General features: G+C 44.3%; 1 protein-coding gene across 1 annotated transcript in view; it reads right to left on the bottom strand.

Moving 5' to 3' along the window:
* The window catches only part of ADAM12 (ADAM metallopeptidase domain 12), a 379,134-nt gene that overhangs the window by 60,877 nt on the left and 295,004 nt on the right, over positions 1 to 23,253 (bottom strand). The window contains 1 exon segment of the mRNA XM_020973659.2: positions 6,144 to 6,321. Coding sequence (XP_020829318.1) covers positions 6,144 to 6,321 — 178 coding nt within the window.

The following is a 23,253-nucleotide window of genomic DNA, read 5'->3' as shown; positions in this document are numbered from 1 at the left end:
AGAGAGGGGACAGAACACTTTTACCTTTCTAAAGTTTTAAATGAAGAATTGGGTCCATACACACGTGCGTGCACAGAAACATGAACGGACATCTGTATGCAGACATGCACGCACATTTAGACAAGACACACACACACATATGTACATTAACACAAGACACATCCCACAGACATACATACACAGACATACACACAAATCTGACATTTGTGTTTTTTACTGTGACTTCACAGGGACAAAGAGCCCCTGAGAGAAACGCCTTCCTCGAGTGCAGGACCACAAAGGGGCCCCTCTGTGGAAGCTTGCCGGGGGCAATCAAAGAGAGGCTAAGCAGCTTGCTGAGGATTACACCCTCAGTATGTGTTCAGGCAGGATTTGAACCCGTGTCTTTTGAACTCTGAGGCCAGTTCTTTATCCTTTACACTCTGTTAACTCTGTCTCTGTATCTCTGTCTTTTTGTCTCTGCCTGTCTCAGACTCATAAAGATATACGCGAGGCAGCATGATATTAAGGTGAGCTGGCTTTGGAGTCAGCAAGACTTGAATCAAGCCTTGCCTCTGAGATAGCCTGGCTGTGTGAACCTGGGTAAGTCACTTAACCTCGAAGTACTTTAGGCAGTTTTCTAAGACCATAACCTGCAACAGAGTTGCCAACCTGCATCGGTAGAGGGAAATTCCTCCCCTGGGAGTCCTTGCGCCAATGAAATCACATGCCTTGTATGTATGTAGGCATCTATGTATGTTCTATACCAGGGACCTCTCCTGACTCCTCACAATCAGGCGGGTGTGACCTGGGGACCTAGAAGGCCACGGCAGTGATCTGGATATACTAGCTGGAAAGCCTTCACCTACAAAGCCAGCAGTGGATCGTGAGTGTGTTTGTGTCTGGGTTGGGCTCAGCAAGAGGCCCCCTCACCAGCTTGGTCCCAAGAAGGGGAACGATTTCTCAGCCACAGGAACTCCTGACCTCCACCTACAAAGGTCTGAGTGTGTGCGCGCGCTTGTGTGTGTGTGTACATGCACATGTGTGTATATAAGTGTCTACACACATATCTACACATATCAGCACAGACTGCAGAAGCCTTCCACTCTGGATTCCTTTGAGGGTCCTCTGTTTATGAAGTTGGGGCCTGTCACAATCCTACCAAGGTCCAGAGTTTGACCCAAGCCCAGAGTGTGCCCCCATCCCATCCCATCCCATCCTCCTCACTCCCAAATAAAAAAGGTCGGTTAATTGCATGGGATTCTAGTCATGTGGCCCTGCTGATTATGGGCTGAGTTGTTTCACTAATGGGACCTGAGAGGCATTGTAGCCTCCTTTCCTGTCTAAGCTAAATCAGTTGTGGTAAATTTGGGTCCCATCAAAGATCTTTCAGTAAGAATCCAACCCCCCGCCCAGTCCCTGACTCCTTGAGCAGGAGATCAAATGAGGGGAGCTTCTAGTGACTTTTCTCTACAGAATGCTGGGTCCCGTAAAGAAGGGGAAAATGAGCATTAGAAACTGGGTTTAAAAAGGTATTGGCAAGCTGTTGCCACTACAGAACTCAAGTGCCAACAGCTGGCTGCTAGGACCCTGCCAGCCTGAAGAATGAGTGAGCAGCCAGGAACGTCTCGGGGTTGCCACAACCTCCATGTGTGGTATGGATGGGAAGACAAGAGCGCATTAGCCTTCTGGAGTCTTTGTCCTTTGTGGCTCTGCGTTTATCAAGCTCGAGAAGTGCTCCAGGACATCTGAGTCCGAGCATCTCGGGGTGCAGTTCAGGCAGGCCAGTGAATACTAGGACCCCAAGGAGAAATGATGATAGAACAGGCACCAATGATCTGCATGCCTTCTCATTTTTATTGTTTTGTTTTGGTTTTTTTGGCTAGGCAATGGGGTTAAGTGACTTGCCCAGGGTCACACACAGTGCCAAGTATCTGAGGCCACATTTGAACTCAGGTCCTCCTGACTCCAGGGCCAGTACTCTATCCACTGTGCCACTTAGCTGCCCCAAGCCTTCTCATTTTTATTCTGATAGGGCAGCCTGTTGAGAATGTCTGCTCTGAGAGGCAGCAAGGCCTAATGATTAGAGCACCTGCCCTGGAGTCAGAAAGTCATGGGATTGAATCTTGCCTCTGACGATTGGGCAACTCACTTCACCTCTCTGACCCTCAGTGTCTTCATCTGTGCAATGGGGGTTATCATATCTATTTCACTGGGTAGTTGTGGGGACAGAATGAAATCCTGTCTGCAAAGCCCCTGAAAGAGACAGCCTGACATAGGGCATAGAGCACAGGATTTGGAGTTATAGAGATGTGGGTTCAAGTTCAGCATCATATATTTACTAGCTGGGTGATTCAGGACAAGTCGCTTCACGCCTCCAAATCTTAGTTTGCTCCTCTGAAAAATGGGGGCAATGACAGCGTCTACCCCACAGAGTTGTTTTGAGGATCCGGTGAGATAACGCAGCGCAGTGCAGGCAGGCTTTGGTGCAGTGTGCGAATCCGAACATTTAGCTACTTATGTTTGGCCCAGGCCTGTGATTTTCTTGGCAAAGAGAGCTCCTGTTACTATTATTGTTGTGGGTGTGGTTGTGGTTGTTAATCTTGTAGACAACAGATCTGAGGTGGGGGGCACAATGGATAGAGCTCCGGCCAGGGAGCCAGGAGGACCTGAGTTCAAATCTAGCTTCAGACACTTGACATTTACTAGCTGTGTGACCCTGGGCAAGTCACTTAACCCCAACTGCCTCACCAAAAAAGCAAAAACAAAACAAAAAAGGAGCTGAAGTGGACTCAGAGGCTCATGGAGTCAGAGCTGGAAGATGCCTTGGAGTCTGGCTACTTCCTGCCTCATTTTTTTTTTTTTGCTTTTTTGGTGAGGCAATCCGGGTTAAGTGACTTGCCCAGGGTCACAAAGCCAGTAAGTTTCAAGTGTCTGAGGCCAGATTTGAACTCAGGTCCTTCTGACTCCAGGGATGGTGCCCTATCCACTGTCATCTAGCTGTCCCTCATCTCATTTTACAGATGAGGAAACTGAGGCCCAGGGAGATGCAGTGACTAGTAAGGGTGCCCCCATGAGAAGTGAACGGCAGAGCTGGGGTTCAAACCCAGGTCCCCTGACTCCAAATCCTGCACCCTGGCTGTTTGACTTCACATAATAGCAGAAATCCCCACTCCCGGTTGGCAATACATCTTTGAGCCAATCAGCAGGAGCTTTTTTCCAAGGTGAAACATCTGGGGGACTGCCTTGGTAGACAGGTGGGATGGAAAGGTCAGAGGAGAGCTGGATGGAAATCATGTGACAGCCCCAGGTGGAAAAGAAGAAGAACATGAGAATTGGACCAAGAACCTGACCCGCTGCAAGGGAGGGGTTTGGTGTGTGAAAGCCTCCATTTCCCTGTGAGGAGTCATGAGTTATATTAATTTAGTTTAATAAACCATTACATGGGGCTTAAATCAAAGAGAAGTGACTGGAAGTTAACAGGAGACCTCCTGAGAAATAGGGAGCTGTTAAATTAATTTGGGTTGTTTTCAAGTCATTAATGAACACTCCAAGGAATTTCCACTTTGCGAACCCTAGTGTTATTTTAAAAGTTTTCTTGTGCTCATCTTCAAAGGAGAACCAATTTTTGCATTGTCAGGCCTCACAATGCACCATAAACAATCTAGAGAGCCACTGGGAGAAACAGAAGGAAGGAAGGAAGGGAGGGAGGGAGGGAGGAAGAGTGGGAAGGAGGAAGGAAGGAATACAGGGAGTAAGAGAGGGAGGAAAGAAGGAAGGAAGGAAGGGAGAGAAGGAGGGAGGAAGAGAAAAAGGGAAGAAGGAAGGAAGGAAGGGAGGGAGGAAGATGAAGAAAGGAAGCCACGTTTCCCACCAGGCAAAGGGCAGCAAACATGGACAGTGAGGAGGGGAAGGACAATGTCCACAAAGCATATAACCACTCCAGTATAATTCCTTTTCAGCACCTGCCACTCCCGGATCAGAGACTCATAGACTCAGAGAGTTGGAAGGAAAGCTAAGGGTCATCTAGTCCAAGCCTTCCATTTTACAGATGAGGAGATTGAGGTCCAGAGAAGTAAAGAGATTTAGTATCATAGACTTAAAGGTAGAAGGGGCCTCAGTTCAACCCTCTCATTTTACAGATGAGGAGACTGAGGCCAAGTGGCTTATCCAAAGTCATACAGGTAGTACAGAAAGACAACCCATGGTGATTAGAGTCAGGCATGCTAGAGACAGACATTCATCTGTAAGAATCTAAGAAGGTGCCTCTGGGAATCTGACCAGCTGCCCTTGGAGCCAGGGATATTGTCTCTGACTGGACAGAACCCCTCCATGTGCTTTTCCCAGACGCATCCATCCCATTTAATAACATTGTGAATCACAGAGGAGGCAGAGGGGCAGAATGAATAAGTGAGACTGGGACTCAGGAAGGTCTGGGTTCAAATCCTTCTCTGGCTCACAGATTTTCTATGTGACCTTGGGCAAGTGACTTAATTCTGGCCCCAGGTATCTCCTAAGACTATAAAGAAACATGACAGTGTAAAGAATCCTGGATCTACTTTGGAGTCAGAAGACCTGGTTTGGAGGATCAGCTCTGTGACCTAGGACAAGTCACTTAACCTCTCTGCCTTCAGTTTCCTCATCTTTCAAATGGGGTTAGTAGGAGCACCTACCTACCAGGAGTGTTGTGAGGACAGAATGACGTAAGGGGTCACAGTGCTTTGCGAAATTTAAAGTGCTCTCTCAGTGCTAGCTAGCGTAGCATTCGGGACTCAGATGAAATATCTCCTGCCTGAAGCTCTGCTCACACCCTTCCTTCCTAAACCATTTTGTATTTATTTTTCATATTCTTGTGTATGCACGTGTCGGCTCCCTCGCTAGATTGTAAGCTTGCTGAGGGGAGGGGTCGTTCCACTCTCTGTACCTGTATTCCCCATAACTAGTCTGGTGTTTGGCACTCAGTTGGTACAGAATAAATGCTTACTGATTGACTGGCTTATCCGATCTTTGGGGGAAAGCCAGTTTCACACTGTGAGAACAAATATGGCTCCTCTATTTTAAAATGCCTCCTTTTTATTTTTTTAATAAGTAACTGACTTAGGTCACTTCCTTTTCTGTCTCTCAAGACATAATGGAGAGATTCCTGGTGGCTGTGGATTTCTGAAGGGGGTTAGAGACGCTGTTCTGAACCCTCCAGAAAGATGGGGTCATTGTTTAAAATCTATCCTGAGACTGACTGGCCCCCAAGGCTTAAGAAGCCTCTTTCAGCCTCTCGGATTGCTTAGAGATGCTAACGAGGGGAAGGAGCGGGGCAGAAGGCTGGGACGCTATGGCTCTTGCATACGGAGGAGGCCCCAGCAGCCTGAGATGGCCTTGTTTAAAGCCACGAGGAAGCTCCGGGTGAAAGCTGGCTCTGGCTTATTCAAATTCCTCTCTAGTAGCGAGCAGTGCAAAGAGAGCAATGCGCTTATTCGTGATTTGGAATGAGAATTCCGGGGCTTTCTTCTCCATGGAGCTCAAGCCAAGCGCCTCCGATTCTTCCCTGCCTCCTCTTGCCCAGAAGCCTTCCCTCTTCAATAAAGAGGAGACTTTATCTGCTCAAAGGAAGTGAGGGGAATGTATGGGCGCAGATACGCGGAATCCAATCAAGCAGATTTCTCCATCTCATCTCACAGGTCCCGTTAGGCCAAGCCAGACGCTCATCCTTCCTTCTGCAGGGTCTGAATGGGGTGTCAGGCTCCTATGTTGGCACCCTGGGATTAAGCCCCAAGGGCCCTCCCTAGTTACGGCTCTGCTGCCCTCCTCAAATAGTCTGCTATTTATTTCCCTGCATGGATGCGGTATCCCTAAGCAGAGAGTGAACTCCCTCAGGCAGGGGAATGTTCGATTTCTTTGTCATTGTACCCCCAGAAACAAGCACAGTGCCTGACATACTGGATTCTGCTATTGGGATTTCCTTGGTATGAGGAACTCCCAGGGAGGCTGGGCCCTCCATCAGCTCAGAGCATCACCAACCCTACCCCTGGTGCTCTGGCACTGGCCGGAGCCCGAGAGGTGAAGTGCTTGTCTGGCCCCCAGCCTGAGACTCAAAGCCAGGCCTCCCTGCCTGTCACCCCAGCCAGCTCTGCTCCTGGTCGGATGGAGCCAGGCGACGGTAGGCTTACGTCTGGTTCCCCACAGTCACACTCCTCGGCTTCCTCCACATAGCCGTTGCCGCACTTCCGGCCCCCAAAGGATTCCTTGACGTCAGGCAGGTTAAAGAGGCACATGCCCATCCCTTTCTCCAGGCTAGACTCCAGGTCCCTCTGACTGCAGCTGCTGAACGTCACGGGGAATGGATAACTGGGGAAAAGAAGAGGAAGAAAAAAACAGAGGCCAGTGGGTTCCCTGGGCACGGCCCGGTCCATCCTGCCGGCCTGGCCATAGCAGCACCAGGTGACGGGAGGCACTCCCACTGCCAAACAGACCAGCCCAAGCTTTGGAGTCTGGGGTACGGAAAGGAAAGGGCTCTTCCTCCGGAGGAAGGAGACCCATCCTCAGCGAGCTGGGCACTCAACTTCCTCAGCCTCAGTTTCTCCAGCTATAAAGTAAGGATGCCACGCCGTTGTCTCCTGCTCTACTAGGTCCTTATAAGGAAAGCGCTTTTGGAAGTCATAAAGCCCCACGGAAGGGCAAGCTGGTGTTTGCAAACAGCTGCACCTTGAGGTCTCCCCAGTGCTGAAACAATGGTCTGACTAGGGAGAGGCCTAGGCCCCATGATTTCGGTGGTCTAGGGAACTCCTGGGTGAAGGGAATCCCTCTCCCAGTGCAGGTGGGCACTTTCTCTGCCATTTGGTCTCAAGGAATTAAGTGACTTACCCAAGGCACATGTATCATTGGTAGGACCTGAACCCAGGTCTTTCTGGCTTTGAAGCCACCTCTCATCCCCTCCACCATGCTGCCTGTAACTGGCTAAAGAACTGGGGGTCAGGCGGTGGAGAAGAGAAACTACAGAGAGTCTGCCCAACCGGAATGGAAACTCTTGATGGCAGGAGCTATCTCCCTTGTCCTATTTGTTTCCCTAGCAATTAACCCGATGCTTTGCACATAGTAAGTGTTTAATAAATGTTTTTTCATTTACTCATTCATATACAATGCCAGAGAAGGAATGGATTTTATTTCCCCGCCACCCGGTCGAACAAATTGATAGAGTTTGAGAGGAGAATAGAAAGAATTATAATTAAGACAAGTAAGTGGGGCAGTGGATAGAGTCCTAGAGCTGGGGGTCAGAAAGACCTGAGGTTAAACTCTGCCTCGGCCACTTACTGTCTGTGTGACCCTGGTCAAGTCACTTGACCTCTGATTGCGCCCATTCCTCACCTGTAAAATGGAGAGAGTAATAGCACCTATCTCCCAGGACTGCTGGGAAGATTAATGAGATAATACTTACAAAGCACATGGGAAATGCTATTATTATTCTAATTATTTACTTGAAATCTAAGCTTGCCATTCCCTTACAGTTTTGAGCGTGTGCCAATGTACATTTTGGAAAAGAGGAAGAGAAAATAAGTCAATCCCAGCATCTGGGAGGTGGATGGGACCTACCTCTCAGAGGCATCTGGTCCAGTCCAGATCCGCCCCAGAATCTCTTCTATCTAGTCTCTGACTTGGGTATTTTCGTCACCCCCACCTCTCCAGGCAGCCCATCCTCCTGGGCAGGAACTCTCACTGTTGGGGAGCTTTTCCTGACCTAGAGCCTAATCCTGTCTCTCTGAAGCCTCATCCCTTCCCCCATTGCTCCTAGGCCTGCCTCTGGGGCTAAACCCTGCTCTGAGTCCCAGGCTTTTAAGTCCTTGAAGTGGGCTATCTGGCGCCCCTGGGGCATCCCCATCAGCCAGTCTTCCTTGAAGTGGGGTCAAGGCCCTTCCTCATCCTGATTGTCCTCCGGCTTCTCAGTGTCCTGGGGCCCCAGACTCTTCCTTTTTCCAACTCTGTTTAGGGTCAAGTACTCAGTGGGTGGTCAAGGGTAGCCCCCTGACCCCACAGCTCACTGATCAAAGGGCCCACCTCTAACCTGGCTCAAACATGTGACTCACTTCACTTCAACAAGTGGTTCTAACGCTCCTACTAAGCCGGACACACTGAGAACAAAAAGACAAAAGAGGAACAGGATTTGTCCTCAAGAAGCTTCCACTCCACAACAGTGAAGGGGAACCATGTGTCCGCAGAGGAGCAGTAGAAGTCCTTCCTGTGGGGAGGCGTCCTCACCGGGGGACCAGGAAAAGAAAAGCCTTGGGGGGGGGAGGTGCCTAAACTGAGCCTTTAAGGGAGTGAGGGATCCTGAGAACAAGCCTAGGGCTCTGGGGAGACCATTCCCGGCCCACACAAAACCTGTCCAAAGGCCCCAGAGCGAAGACAGAGTGCCGCGTTTGTGGACGGGGCCGTTGGAGGGAATATAGACCATGTAAAGGAGTAAAGAAAGGTCCTTCTGAAAAGACACATTGGGACCAGAGAGTGAAGGACTTAAAATGGCCAGCCACGGACTCTGTCTGAGAGGCAATCGGGAGCCACTGAAGCTTCTTGGGCAGAGGAATGATGTGGGGAGATCGACATTTAGGACGGCGACTTCAGCAGTTCTGCGGGGAATCGACCGAGGGAGGGGAAGGCAGAGCAATCGGGAGCGGGCCACACCAGCGCAGGTGAGGTGGCGCCTTTGGTGTGGAGCGATGGAAGGGAGGAGGGCGATGCTGTGGGCAGAGAACCGATGAGATCTGGAATGGGCCACGTCTGACTCTGTATGAGGGACTAGGGAGAGACATGAGTGGAGAATGACCCCAAAGCGGAGCGCGTGGGTGCTTCCTGGGTGGGGCTTTGAACCAAACCGCGCACCCCTAACAATCGAGGCAGGGGGCTGGCCCGCCCCCCCAGCACCGGCTCCTATTTTAAAGCCGACATTTCCCACAGCGGGCAGCGGAGGAAAGTTACCAGAGGGAACCGTGCCTGGAAATGAAGGAGGCCTGCTACTTAGCAAGAAAACCCAGTATTGTTCTCTAGCGTATGCCAAGGCTTCCCTTCTCCACCGAGACACTTCCAGACAGTGCGAGAGCCGGACTCCAGTCATCCAGTCCATCAAAGGTGACCCGCTGGGCCTAACTGATGCCAGGGAGCCACGGCCGCCATCACCCCCCGGTTCCGGCAGGAGACCCCACAGCACGGCAGCTTCCGGTCAGATGGCGAGTGAGCCCTACCCGCCCAACACAGGTTATTGACATGGGGCCTCGTTTCAATCTGCAGACACACAGATAAATGAGTACCTTTTAAACCCAGACCAGGCCAGGCGCTCCTCTTGGAGCGTGAGCCAGAGACATACAAAGTCAGAGCTGGGTGAGCCCGTGGGGATGTGGCGCATGAACTCCTCTCCCGGCATTCAGGGTTTCTAGATGGTGGCTCCCCGCCTCCCTTCCCAGCCTCATCTCACACCAGCCCTGTCCTTTAGCTCTCTCATTGTAGTGTTCCAGCCCAACTGACCGCTCCACTCCCCAATGCCATCTGTCCCCGGCCTAAGTTCCTTCTTAGACACTCCCTTGCTGTGTGACCCTGGGCAGGTCACTTAACTTCCTCATCTAGGGGGTGGGGACAATCACAGCACTTGCCATCACAGGGCTGTTGCAAGGATCAAATGAGATCATATTTGTCAAGAGCTTTGCAGGCCTTGAAGTGCTACATAAACGACACACTACTATTGATACTGATGGTTGTTATTGTTGTTAATGTACCCCTCTCCTGTGATTGGAGCGGGCTCCACCCCGTGTCTCTTGAGGCCCAGCTCTGGTCCATCTCTCTCCTGAAGTCTTTCCTGACCTTCTTAAAGGGAAGGAAGCTCTCTCTCCTCCAGTGCTGTCCCCCTCAGTCTCCATCTCTCATGCACTTAGCATATTCTAGCTGGCACACATATAGTAGGTGCTTTCTTTCTTTTCCCAATTTTCATTGATATCTGTTGTTTAACTTGCTGTTTTGAATGCATTCCATGTCCTGCCTTTGCAGGACATTCCTTCTGGAACTGGCAAACATGAAAACAAACAGAAAAAGCAGCTTCCACATTCTCAAAGTACAAAGTCCAACTAAAGAGGGAACCATGGGACCTGAGGGAGAGGAGGATGAAGGAGCCAAGAAATCTTAGTATAGGCATACCTCCCTCAAAGTCAATGGCCAATGGTAAGGGCACTCAAAGAGAGCCAGAAGGGGATGCTCTCAGGATGCAAATAACTGGTCCAGCCAGTGTCAAAGGAAAGGGAGGAGAAATGGAGTTACTGTTGGTCAATCAGAAACGGTTGCGTTGGAGTGAATTCTGAGACTCTCTTGCCCTGTAACTTGGCGAAGGGTAAACTATTTTATGTTAAGATTTAAAGGATCACAAATAAGTGGATCAATCTGATCTTAGAAAATGTACTGAGAAAGGAGGAGGAAGACAAGGGTAAATTACATTACAGGAAAAGACACAAAATCCTATTACAGCAGAGGGAAAGAAAGGAGGGGGGGAGCATTGTTTGAACCTTACTGTCATCAGATTTGGCTCAAGAAGGGCATATAACATAATCAGTTAGGTACAAAAATCTAACTTGCCCTATAGTCAGTAGGAGGGAAAAGGGGAAAGAAAAGGGGAGGAAAGAAGGGAGGGAAGAAGCAGTAAGAGTAAAGGGGAAGAAAAGGGAAAGGGATAATAAAAGGGGGAAGGACTGCAGGAGGCAGTGGTCAAAAGCAAAACACTAGTGAAGGGGGGAAGGAAAAAGGAGAAAGAAAAGCATAAATGGGGGAAAAGGATGGAGAAAAAGACACAGATAGTAATCATAACTGTGAATGTGAATGGGATGAACTCTCCCATAAAAAAGAAATGGATTGCAGAATGGATTAAAAACCATAATCCTACAATATGTTGTTTACAGGAAACACATTTGAAAAAGAGTGACACATACAGGGTAAAGGTAAAAGGCTGGAGCAGAATATATTATGCTCAGCTGAAGTAAAAAAGCAGGGTAGCAATCCTGATCTCAGACAAAGCAAAAGCAAAAATAGATCTAATCAAAAGAGATAAGGAAGGAAACTACATCCTGCTAAAAGGCACCATAGACAATGAAGTAATATCATTACTAAACATATATGCACCAAATGGTATAGCATCCAAATTCTTACAGGAGAAGTTCAGGGAGTTACAGGAAGAAATAGACAGCAAAACTATACTAGTGGGGGACCTGAACCTCCCCCTCTCGGCACTAGATAAGTCTAACCACAAAATAAACAAGAAAGAAGTTAAGGAGGTGAATAGAACATTAGAAAAGTTAGGTAATAGACCTCTGGAGAAAACTGAATGGGGATAGAAAGGAATATACTTTTTTCTCGCAGTACATGGCACATACACAAAAATTGACCATGTACTAGGGCATAAAAACCTCACAATCCAATGCAGAAAGGCAGAAATATTAAATGCATCCTTTTCAGATCATGATGCAATAAAAATTATATGTAATAAAGGGCCATGGAAAGATAGACTAAAAAATAATTGGAAACTAAATAATCTAATCCTAAAAAATGATTGGGTCAAACAACAAATCATAGAAACAATCAATAATTTCATTCAAGAGAATGACAATAATGAGACAACATACCAAAACCTATGGGATGCAGCAAAAGCAGTTCTTAGGGGAAGTTTTATATCTCTAAATGCTTACATAAATAAAATAGAAAAAGAGGAGATTAATGAATTGGGCATACAACTAAAAAAACTAGAAAAAGAACAAATTAAAAATCCTCAACTAAACACCAAATTAGAAATATTGAAAACCAAAGGAAAAATTAATAAAATTGAAATTAAGAAAACTATTGAACTAATAAATAAAACTAAGAGCTGGTTTTATGAAAAAACCAATAAAATAGATAACCTTTGGTTAATTTAATTAAAAAAAGAAAGAAGAAAACCAAATTACTAGTATCAAGAATGAAAAGGGTGAAGCTACCACCAAGGAAGAGGAAATTAAAACAATAATTAGGAATTATTTTGCCCAACTATATGCCAACAAATTTGACAATCTTAGTGAAATGGATACATATTTACAAAAATATAAATTGCCCAGATTAACGAAGAGGAAGTAAAATACTTAAATAACCCCATCTCAGAAAAAGAAATTGAACAAGCCATTGATGAACTCCCTAGGAAAAAATCTCCAGGGCCAGATGGATTTACATGTGAATTCTATCAAACATTTAAAGAACAATTAATTCCAATACTATATAGACTATTTGGGAAAATAGGTGAAGAAGGAGTCTTACCAAATTCTTTTTATGATACAAATATGGTGTTGATACCTAAACCAGGAAGAGTCAAAATAGAGAAAGAAAATTATAGACCAATTTCTCTAATGAATATAGATGCAAAAATTTTAAACAAAATACTAGCAAATAGATTGCAGCAACTTATCACAAGAATAATACACTATGACCAGGTAGGATTTATACCAGGAATGCAGGGTTGGTTCAATATTAGGAAAACTATCAGCATCATTGAGCATATCAACACAAAACCAACAGAAACCACATGATCCTCTCAATAGATGCAGAAAAAGCTTTTGATAAAATACAACACCCATTCCTATTAAAAACACTAGAAAGCATAGGTATAAATGGAGTCTTCCTTAAAATAATAAATAGCATCTATCTAAAACCTTCAGCAAGCATTATATGTAATGGGGACAGGCTAGAAGCATTTCCAATAAGATCGGGGGTGAAACAAGGATGTCCATTATCACCACTGTTATTCAATATTGTACTGGAAACCTTAGCTTTAGCAATAAGAGAAGAAAAAGAAATTGAAGGCATTAGAATAGGCAAAGAAGAAACAAAGCTATCACTCTTTGCAGATGACATGATGATATACTTAGAGAATCCTAGAGAATCAAGTAAAAAACTACTTGAAATAATAAACAACTTTAGCAAAGTTGCAGGCTATAAAATAAACCCACATCATCAGCATTTCTATATATTACCAACAAAGCCCAACAGCAAGAGATAGAAAGAGAAATTCCATTTAAACTTACTGTAGACATTATAAAATATTTAGGAGTCTACCTCCTGAAACAAACCCAGGAACTCTATGAACACAATTACAAAACACTTTTCACACAAATAAAATCAGATCTAAATAATTGGAAAAACATCAGTTGCTCATGGGTAGGCCAAGCTAATATAATAAAAATGACAATCCTACCTAAGCTAATTTACTTATTCAGTGCCATACCAATCAAACTACCAAGAAATTATTTTATAGAGTTAGAAAAAATAATAACAAGATTCATTTGGAAAAACAAAAGGTCCAGAATATCAAAGGAACTAATGAAAAGAAATGCAGGGGAAGGTGGCCTAGCAATTCCAGATCTTAAATTGTATTATAAAGCAGCAATCATCAAAACTGCTTGGTACTGGCTAAGAAATAGAGTGGTGGATCAGTGGAATAGGTTAAATATGCAAGACACAGTAGTCAATGACTATAGTAATCTATTATTTGATAAACCCAAAGACTCCAGCTTCTGGGATAAGAGCCCACTATTTGAAAAAAACTGTTGGGAAAACTGGAAAAGAGTACAGCAGAAACTAGGCATAGACCCAAATCTCACACCATATACCAAATAAAGTCAAAATGGGTTCATGACATAGATATAAAGGCTGATACCATAAGTAAACTGGGAGAACAAGGAATAGTTTACCTATCAGATCTATGGAGAACAGAAGAATTCATGACCAAACAGGAGACGGAGAACATTATGAAAAGCAAAATGGATCATTTTGATTACATTAAATTGAAAAGTTTTTGCACAAACAAAGCCAATGCAACTAAGATTAGAAGGAAGGTAGAAAATTGGGAAAGAATTTTTACAACCAGTCTACCTGATAAAGGCCTCATTTCTAAAATATATAGGGAATTAAGACAAATTTATAAGAACACAAGCCATTCCCCAATTGATAAATGGTCAAAGGATATGAACAGACAGTTTTCAGATGAAGAAATTAAAGCCATCTATAGTCATATGAAAAAATGCTCTAAATCGTTATTGATTAGAGAAATGCGAATCAAAACAACTCCGAGGTACCATATCATACCTATCAGATTGGCCAACAGGACAAAACAAGAAAATGATAAATATTGGAGAAGATGTGGGAAAATTGGAACACTAATACATTGTTGGTGGAGTTGTGAAATGATCCAACCATTTTGGAGAACAATTTGGAACTATGCCCAAAGGGCTACAAAAATGTGCATACCCTTTGATCCAGCAATAGCACTTCTAGGGCTATATCCCAAAGAGATCAAACAAATGGGAAAAGGACCCACATGTACAAAAATATTCATAGCAGCTCTTTTTGTGGTGGCAAAGAATTGGAAATTGAGAGGATGCCCATCCATTGGGGAATGGCTGAGCAAGTTGTGGTATATGAATGTAATGGAATACTATTGTGCTATAAGAAATGATGAACAGGCTGACTTCAGAAAAACCTGGAAAGACTTATATGGTCTGATGCTGAGTGAAGTGAGCAGAACCAAGAGGACTTTGTATCCAATAACAGGCATGTTATGCAATGACTAAGATTGTTAAACTGAATCCTTCTCAGCATTACGAGGATCTAAGATATCTCCAGAGGCCTCAGGATGGAAAATGCTGTCCACATCCAAAGAAAGAACTATGGAAGTCGAATCGCTATCACTTATTTTTACCTTCTGTTGAGTTTCTTTCTGATGGTTCCTCCTATTGGTTTTAATTTTTACTTACAACTTCACTAATGTGAAAATATGTTTAATGGGTATGTAAATGTAAAGCATATATCAGATTGTGCGCCATCTTGGGGAGGGTGGGGGAGAGGAAGGGGGAGAAAGATTTTCAATTCAAAAGCATACCAAAGTGATTGTTGATAAATCAAAATAAATTAATAAAATTTAAAAAAAAGAAAAAAAAAGAATTAAAGGATCAGAATCTCTCTGAAAAAGTCACTGGTCTCTTCCTGAAACTCGGTCCTATAGATAAGGTCAACATTTCATTCAATTTTACAATCATTTGCCTGGCACACAGTAGGTGCTTGTTGAGTTGAAATAAACACGAACAATGTACATGGCATTGTTCTGGGCAGTGAGGAGATGAAAACAGCAATGACACATCTCTTTCCACAAGGACCTTATAATCCACTGGGGAACACAAAAAATGAATGCTGCTGCTGCTGCTGATAATAGCAGCAGCTAACATTTCGATAGTGTTTACCATGTGCCAGGCACGGTGCTAAACTCTTTACAATTATTATCTCATTTGGTTCCCACAACAACCCTGGGAGGGATCCCTATTTTACAGATGAAGAAACTGAGGCTAACAGAGATTAAATGAGTCACCCATGGTCACACAGCTAATAAGTGTCTGAGGTTGGATTTGAACTCAGATCTTCCTGACTCTAGAAACAGCACTGTATCCACCATCCTACCTAGCTGCCAAATGAATGAATGAATGAATAAATGAATGAATGAATGAATGAAATTGTTAAGCATTATGTGCCAAGCAATGGAAGAATACAGATGGAAAAAGCAAGACAGTCCCTGCTCTTTCCTCCAGCATTTACAAATAGAGGGTGGCACAGTGGATAGAGCATCAGGCCTGGAGTCAGGAAGACCTGAATTCACAACCAGCCTCAGACACTTACTAGCCGTGTGACCCTGGGCAAGTCACTTCCATTTGCCTCAGTTTCCTCATCTGCAAAATGAGCTAGAGAAGGAAATGGCAAACCACTGTAACATCTGTGCCAAGAAAACTCCAAATGGGGTCATAGAGAGTTGAACACGGGTGAAACCACTGAACAACAAAGCTCCGTTAGGTTCACGAACACTTGTCTGGATTCAGTGAAGGAGTCTGACATCCTCCAAGTGGGACCATAAGGCATTGTGAAGATTTCCTGGCTGCTGCAGAGGCTGTTGGCAGCCCTCTCAACCTGACCCTGTCTTGCCTTTCTAACGCTATTATAAACAGCTATTATAAACATCACTCCCCTTGTCACACTCTATGGTCGAACATAACTAGCTTCCATACTCTTCCTCATACTTGGCGCTCCATTTCTCACCTCAGTGACTTTGCATAGGCTGTCTTCCATGCTTGAAATGCCCTCCCTCCTCATGTTGGCTTCCCGGATCTCAAAAGTTGACCACGTTTTGCAGGAGGACTTTCCTGACTCTGATCCCCACTATTACTTCTTCCCTCCTCCAAATGACCTTGTATTACTCCACCCTCTGACCACCTCCATCTCTCCAGAAACTCAGACTCAACCGTGACTCACTTCCCTGACCCAACTTGGGGTGAGTCTTTTGCCTTAACTTGTAAGGAATCAGTAAATGGACTAGACATCCATAGTGCTACCTCTGTGATCTAAGGGCAGAAAGAAGCAAAGGGCTTAGCACACAGTAGGTGCCTAATTACTGTGTGCTGCTTGCTGGATGACAAAGTCACTACCATGAACACGTCAGCAGGGTCTGAGATCTCAACAGTGTCCTAAGTGACCCAATTTCATTTGTCTTGTCTCCAGAGTCCACAGGTACAACCAGTTTCTTCCCTGTTTTCTCTCATATGACTATTTTGCCTGATTTCATTTCTTCTTTTCATTCTTCTGGGATGCTCATCACCCATTTTATTGGGTCTTGAGAAATTGCTTGTTTTCTTTCTCTCACCACTATTGATGGTACGATGGTCAATCTTTCTTCTGATGCTTTGTCTCTGATTCTGAGATTGCAAAATATATTGTTTGGCCATTGTTTGGATTTCTCTCATTTCCCTGTGATTGCTGGTGGTTTTCAATGTCCGTCTGAGGATTTTTGGAAATGTAGCTTGTTTAGGGGGAGGTGGCTGGCTCCCTAATGAGCTCTCACTCTGTTGCCTTCCCAGAAGTCTACCCATGGTAGGAATCAAAGCGGGGGCTTTTCTCACCATGTTCAAGGACTGCAAAGCTATGATGGTGGGAGAAACAGAAGTCTTTGCTAAGCTGGCACAGATGGAGGGTAAATACTTTAAAAAACTGTGCTTGGGGCTTCATCAGTGTACGAAGGTCCTAATGAGGACTCCCATCCATGCAGAGCAATATACAGCCTTAGAGAGTTAACTTGGGGCACAGAGAGGTTAAGTGTTTTGCCCAAGGTCAAACAGCCAGGATATGTCAGAGATAGGCTGGAACCCAGCTCTTATGGACTTTGAGGGGCGGCTCTCAGGCTTCTATAAAGGTCTGTCACATTATAATGTGTTTATTATCTACTTTTATGTTGTTCTTTATTTCTTGACCATCTCTCTAAATGCTAACAAGCATATAAGCTTCTTGAAAAGAAGGGCATTGCTCTAAATCATTATTGATTAGAGAAATGCAAATCAAAACAACTCTGAGAAATACCACATCACACCTAGCAGATTGGCCAACATGACAAAACAGGAAAATGACAAATGTTGGAGAAGATGTGGGAAAATTGGAACACTAATACATTGTTGGTGGAGTTGTGAAATGATCCAACCATTTTGGAGAACAATTTGGAACTATGCCCAAAGGGCTACAAAAATGTGCATACCCTTTGATCCAGCAATAGCACTTCTAGGGCTATATCCCAAAGAGATCAAACAAATGGGAAAAGGACCCACATGTACAAAAATATTCATAGCAGCTCTTTTTGTGGTGGCAAAGAATTGGAAATTGAGAGGATGCCCATCCATTGGGGAATGGCTGAGCAAGTTGTGGTATATGAATGTAATGGAATACTATTGTGCTATAAGAAATGATGAACAGGCTGACTTCAGAAAAACCTGGAAAGACTTATATGGTCTGATGCTGAGTGAAGTGAGCAGAACCTAGAGGACTTTGTACACAATAACAGCCACGTTATGCGATGACTAATATTATTAAACTGAACCCTTCTCAGCATTACAAGGATCTAAGACATCTCCAGAGGCCTTGGGATGGAAAATGCTGTCCACATCCAAAGAAAGAACTATGGAAGTCGAATCGCTATCACTTATTTTTACCTTCTGTTGAGTTTCTTTCTGATGGTTCCTCCTATTGGTTTTAATTTTTACTTACAACTTCACTAATGTGAAAATATGTTTCATGGGTACGTAAATGTAAAGCGTATATCAGATTGTGCCATCTTGGGGAGTGGGATGGGGGAAGAAGGGGGAGAAAAATTTTCAACTCAAAAGCATATAGAAGTGATTGTTGATAAATCAAAAGGAATTTATAAAATTTAAAAAAATGTAAAAAAAAGAAAAAAAGAAAAGAAGGGCATTGTATAAAACTGTGCATACACTTTGATGCAGCAATACCACTACTAAGTCTGTATTCCAAAGAGATCACAGAAAAGGAAAAAAAGACCCACGTGTTCAAAAATATTTATAGCAGCTCTTTTGTGGTGACAAAGAATTGGACACTGAGGGGATGCCCATCAGTTGTGGAATGGCTGAACAAGTTGTGGTATATGAATGTAATGGAATACTATTGTTCCATAAGAAATGAGGAGAAGGTGGATTTCAGAAAAACCTGGAAAGACTTATATCAACTGATGCTGAGTGAAGTAAGCAGAACCAGGAGAACACTGTACACAGTAACAGCAACACTGTGTGATGACCGACTTTGATAGACTTAGCTCTTCTCAGCAATGCAATGATCTGGGACAATTCCAAAAAAAGTCATGATGGAAAATGCTATCCACCTCCAGAGAACGAACTATGGAGTCTGAATGTAGATCAAAGCATACTATTTTCACCTTTTTTGTTTTCATTTTTTCTTTCTCATGGTTTTCCCCTTTAGTTCTGATTCTTCTTTCACATCAAGACCAACGTGGAAATATTTTTAATATGATTGTACATGTATAGGCCATATCAGATTGCATGCCATCTTGGGGAGGAGGGAGGAAATTTAGAACCCCAAAACTTACAAAAGTGAATGTTGAAAACTAAAAATAAATAAATTAATAATAATAAAAAAAGAAAATAAGGGCCGTGTCCTTTAGAATGGAAGCTTCTTGAGGGCAAGTGCCATTTAATATTTTCCTCTCCATCTCCAGCCCCTGACATAGCAGGCACTTCAGTGCTTTCGGCATTGGATTATCCCTCTTCTTCTGTTCCCCTCCATCACCCATGTGCCAGGAACACAGTAGGGCTGTAATACACCTGCCACACTCAAAACGACAGCAACACGGAGCCAACCCTCAGCCCAAGCCCAAACCCAGAGGCAATTCTGTCTCCCCAAAGGAGGCAACCAGATGCCCTTTAAGGATGTTTCTAACTCAAGCCTATGATCCTCTGGTGGGGCTTTAGCTTCCTTTTCTGTTAAGAGAGGAGGCTGGAACAGAGAGAGCTTAAAGTCAAAGGTCCACGAAATCTTCTTGATGATCATCTGTCAGGTATGTCCATTCCAGCCTGCTTCAGAAGCTGCAAATATGACCCTCCCACTCAGGCATCTCCAGCCTGTTTCCATTTCTCGTTTCATAGCTTTATTCCCTAGAGTAATCATAAAATAGAGAGAGAGGGAGGAGGGAGGAAGGAGGGAGGGGAGAGAAAGATAGAGAGACGGAGACAGAGAGGAAGAGAAGGAGGGAGAGAGAGGGGTCAGGGAGAAAGGGATGAGGGAGGAGGGAGGAGAGAGACACAGAGAAACAGAGACAGAGAAGGAGAGAAGGGGAGAGAGAGAGAGAATAGGGACTTACGCCATGTAGCTACCCATGACATGAAAGTTCTCCCTTGTAAAGTTTTGCAGTTAATGGTTTCAGAAGACCAGCCTGTTCCTTACAAGGCACCTTTTTATACTCTTAATAAACAACCTTCGATGTGTCAGGCCTGTAGTAAGTTAAGCTGACACAAAGCAATAATAGCTCAATAATTCCCTGAAATGTAATGTAGGAAAGCATTCAGAAGGAAAGAACAAAGCCCACTGGTACTGTGTGATGTTTTCCTCCACCCATCCTTGCTGAGGAAAGTGGCTTCCCAAATGGTGAGCAGAGAATATTGATTTCAGAAGTCCTGACTCAACTGCCCTGGCTTCTGTGCCTCCTCTCTTAAATACACTTGCCTCTCCAGCTAAAGTGGAATGGGCAGAAATGACCAGAAGGGCAGATTTAGCAATTGGGCCCAAAGAGGACAATGGAACAGATGACAGGGTAATTCAGAAAAACAGTATGTACCCACTGATGGCTGCCTACCATCCAGGCTGTCACGGCTTAATATTTTAGCAGTCGCGAACCTGCCAAGCCAAATGTGATTAGAGGTTGCTTTTACTTGGACAAATCTGCAGGCAGAAAATGCCTTTCGTGTAAAGAGTCCTATTGTGAATTTCACTGCTCTGTTCTTAGGGTGAATCATCCTAAGCCAATTTATCAAGCTTGACAGGAAAATTCTGGAGTTATCTGCCTTGCAAAAATCCCTGGGAATTGTCTTCAGACATGTGCTTCTCTTGTTGGAGGGAGGCAGCCAGGGAGAGTGTCTGGGATCAGTGTGAGCTTTTCAGAACTGGGCTCATCATTTATGGGGTTTCTGAGAAGCCAGCTACCTCATCGATAAGAATGTGCAAGCTTGTGGAGGGATGAGGCTTCACGGTTCTGGGGCTTAGGCTGGAAATCAAGCCTGATGCTGAGCGTAAAAAAGAGCCAGGAAAGGCCAAAGAAAAACCTGTGGACTCATGCCCTGGGTTGGCGAGAATAGGGACAGAGCTACCTGCTGTTCCTCGCCAACGAATCAATCAACATCCACTTTTGAAGCATGCACTGGTGCCAGGGAGGCTCCGTCTTGCTTGGGCATATCACTCTAGCTGACGGGCGGGGAACCTATGACCTCGAGGCCATGTGTGGCCTTCTAGGTCCTCAAGTGCGGCCCTTCGACTGAATCCAAACTTGAAGCTCCTCACCCCTGCCACTTAACACATAGTAAGTGCTAACTAAATGTTCTTTTTGTGTATTAATGGATCTATGTGCCTATCCATCTATCCCTCTATCCATCTCTACGTCAGCAGTTCTCAAACTTTTTGCTCTTAGGGCCCCTTTATGCTGTCAAAAATGATTTAGAACCTACAAAGAACTTTTGCTTACATGAGTTACATCTTTCACTATTTACTGTATCAAAAATTAAAATGTCTTTGTATTATCAAGAAGATAGTTTTCACTTTGAGAACCCCTTGAAAGGGTCTCTAGACCTCACTGTGAGATCTCTTTGTCAATCTATTTGTTAATGGCATAACTGGGTTCTTTAACTGTCCTACATTTACTTGGGTTCTTGGCTCTGTTAAATTCTGTTGAAGAGAAGCCCAGACCCAGAATTCTGGTTGGCCCAATTCTTTGAATCTCAAGTTTTAGATGAATGGAAATTGCAGACAGAGAAGATGCTGAGTGTATCTGTCACTTACTGATGGGGGCTAACCCAACCTCGGTTTGGGAATCACTCTGGGGCAGAAAGGCCTGGACTGGAAGGTTGAGGAGTTATGCCTCTCTGTCTGGCCAGCCCCACAGCACAGGAAAATAGGCTTGAAGCTTTAGAAACAGAAAGAACCTTGGAGTTCATTGAGTTTAAACCCTTCATCTCAAAGAGAAAAAAAAACTGAGGGCCATAAAGGTTTAGTGACTGATCCAGGGTCATACAGCTAATAAGTGTATAAGGAAGGATTCAAACCTTTGGACTCTGAGCATAGAGCTCTCACCACTACACCATGCCACCAGGCCCAGCCAGTCTAGGCATATTATTCTCTGTCCTGAATAATAATCAAATCAATATCAACATTACTCCTGGAAAGGGCATGAGATCTAGCCTCTGATGTCTCCACTCATAATTCCTATGACCCCCTCACCTGCACCAGAGATACCCAGTAAGTGTTGTAGGCCCCAGTAGAATGTAAGTTCTTTGAGGGTAGGGACTGCTCAGCACCTAGCCCAATGCCCAACACATAGCTGGTGCTCAACGAATGCTCATTTACTGATTGATGGGTTAAAAAAAAATCAAAACAAAACATGCAGATGGGGGAGGGATGCCCACTTCTAGACATCTCACTAGGTGATAACCCACCTAGCTGCACTTATGACATCCTATATATTCACCCACACTATGAAGTGGGTTCCCTTTCACTGGAGATTTTCAGGCAGTGGCTGGTTGACTTTGGGGATGAGAGCCTCTTGTGACACAATACATTTAGACAGGCTCTGGCCATGCTTCATTTTCCTCCATGGAAATCCTCTCTCCAGGTTGTATAGTCAGTGTTCATGTCTCAACTCCCTTTCTTACCTTGTCTTCTCCAAACCCTCCTTTATTTATAGTTCTGGAACCATAAAGAAATCAATCCTCCATTGGTATTGGAAAAAAAGTCAACCTATCCCCATTTGGCTCTATGCACCATACCTGTCACCTTACATAACAAAATATTCCCTTTCCAGCCTCCAATCTCCTCTATGAACTCAATCCCCCTATTAGAACATATGTTTCTTAAGGGCAGAGATTGTTCTCACTTTTGTATTTGTATTCCCAGAGTGCAGGCCATTGCCTCACATATGGTAAGTACTTAATATTTTTTCTTTCTTTCATTCATTCATTCCATCCATCCATCCATCCATCCATCCATTTTATCCATCCATCCATCCATCCATCCATCCATCCATCCATCCATCCATCCATCCATCCATCCATCTATCCATCCATCCATCCATCCATCCATCCATCCATCCATCCATCCATCCATTTTATCCATCCATCCATCAAACCATCCATGATGTAGCTTGTTCAGATACAGGTGGATCAGGTGCCCTCTAAGTTCCTTTCAGCTCTGAGATCCTGGCATTCTTCACACAAATTTCCCCTATTTAGATTCCAAGGTTTTTTAATAGGATTATGAGATCACAGATTTAGAGGTAGAAAAGATTTTCAAGATCGCTTAGATAAGTAGTGTGAAACTCAAATAGAAACCTGGGTCATTAAACCATATACAAAGCTCCTCGCAGGCCACATATTGACCTAGAAAACCACGTATTGACATGATCTATGTTTTATTGTATTTTTATTTATTTTGCTAAATATTTCCCAATTTCATCCTAATCTGGTTTATGACTGGTGTGATTTAGATCATCAGACTTTTTGTCTAATCATGGAGGAAGAAGAAGAGGTCTGATTTTATCTGGCAAGCTAAGACAACAGTGATTTATCTGGGCCTATTTCATAAGAGCTCTGCTCTTTTCTCTGCCTTCGAGCCCTCTCCAGATATTTAAGATGACTA

This window comes from Phascolarctos cinereus, unplaced genomic scaffold (assembly GCF_003287225.1).
Source record: "Phascolarctos cinereus isolate Bilbo 61053 unplaced genomic scaffold, phaCin_HiC Scaffold_3;HRSCAF=262, whole genome shotgun sequence".
In the NCBI taxonomy this organism is placed as follows: domain Eukaryota; kingdom Metazoa; phylum Chordata; class Mammalia; order Diprotodontia; family Phascolarctidae; genus Phascolarctos; species Phascolarctos cinereus.
The sequence above is the reverse complement of the archived record's forward strand: the minus strand, read 5'-3'. Positions and strand labels throughout refer to the sequence as shown.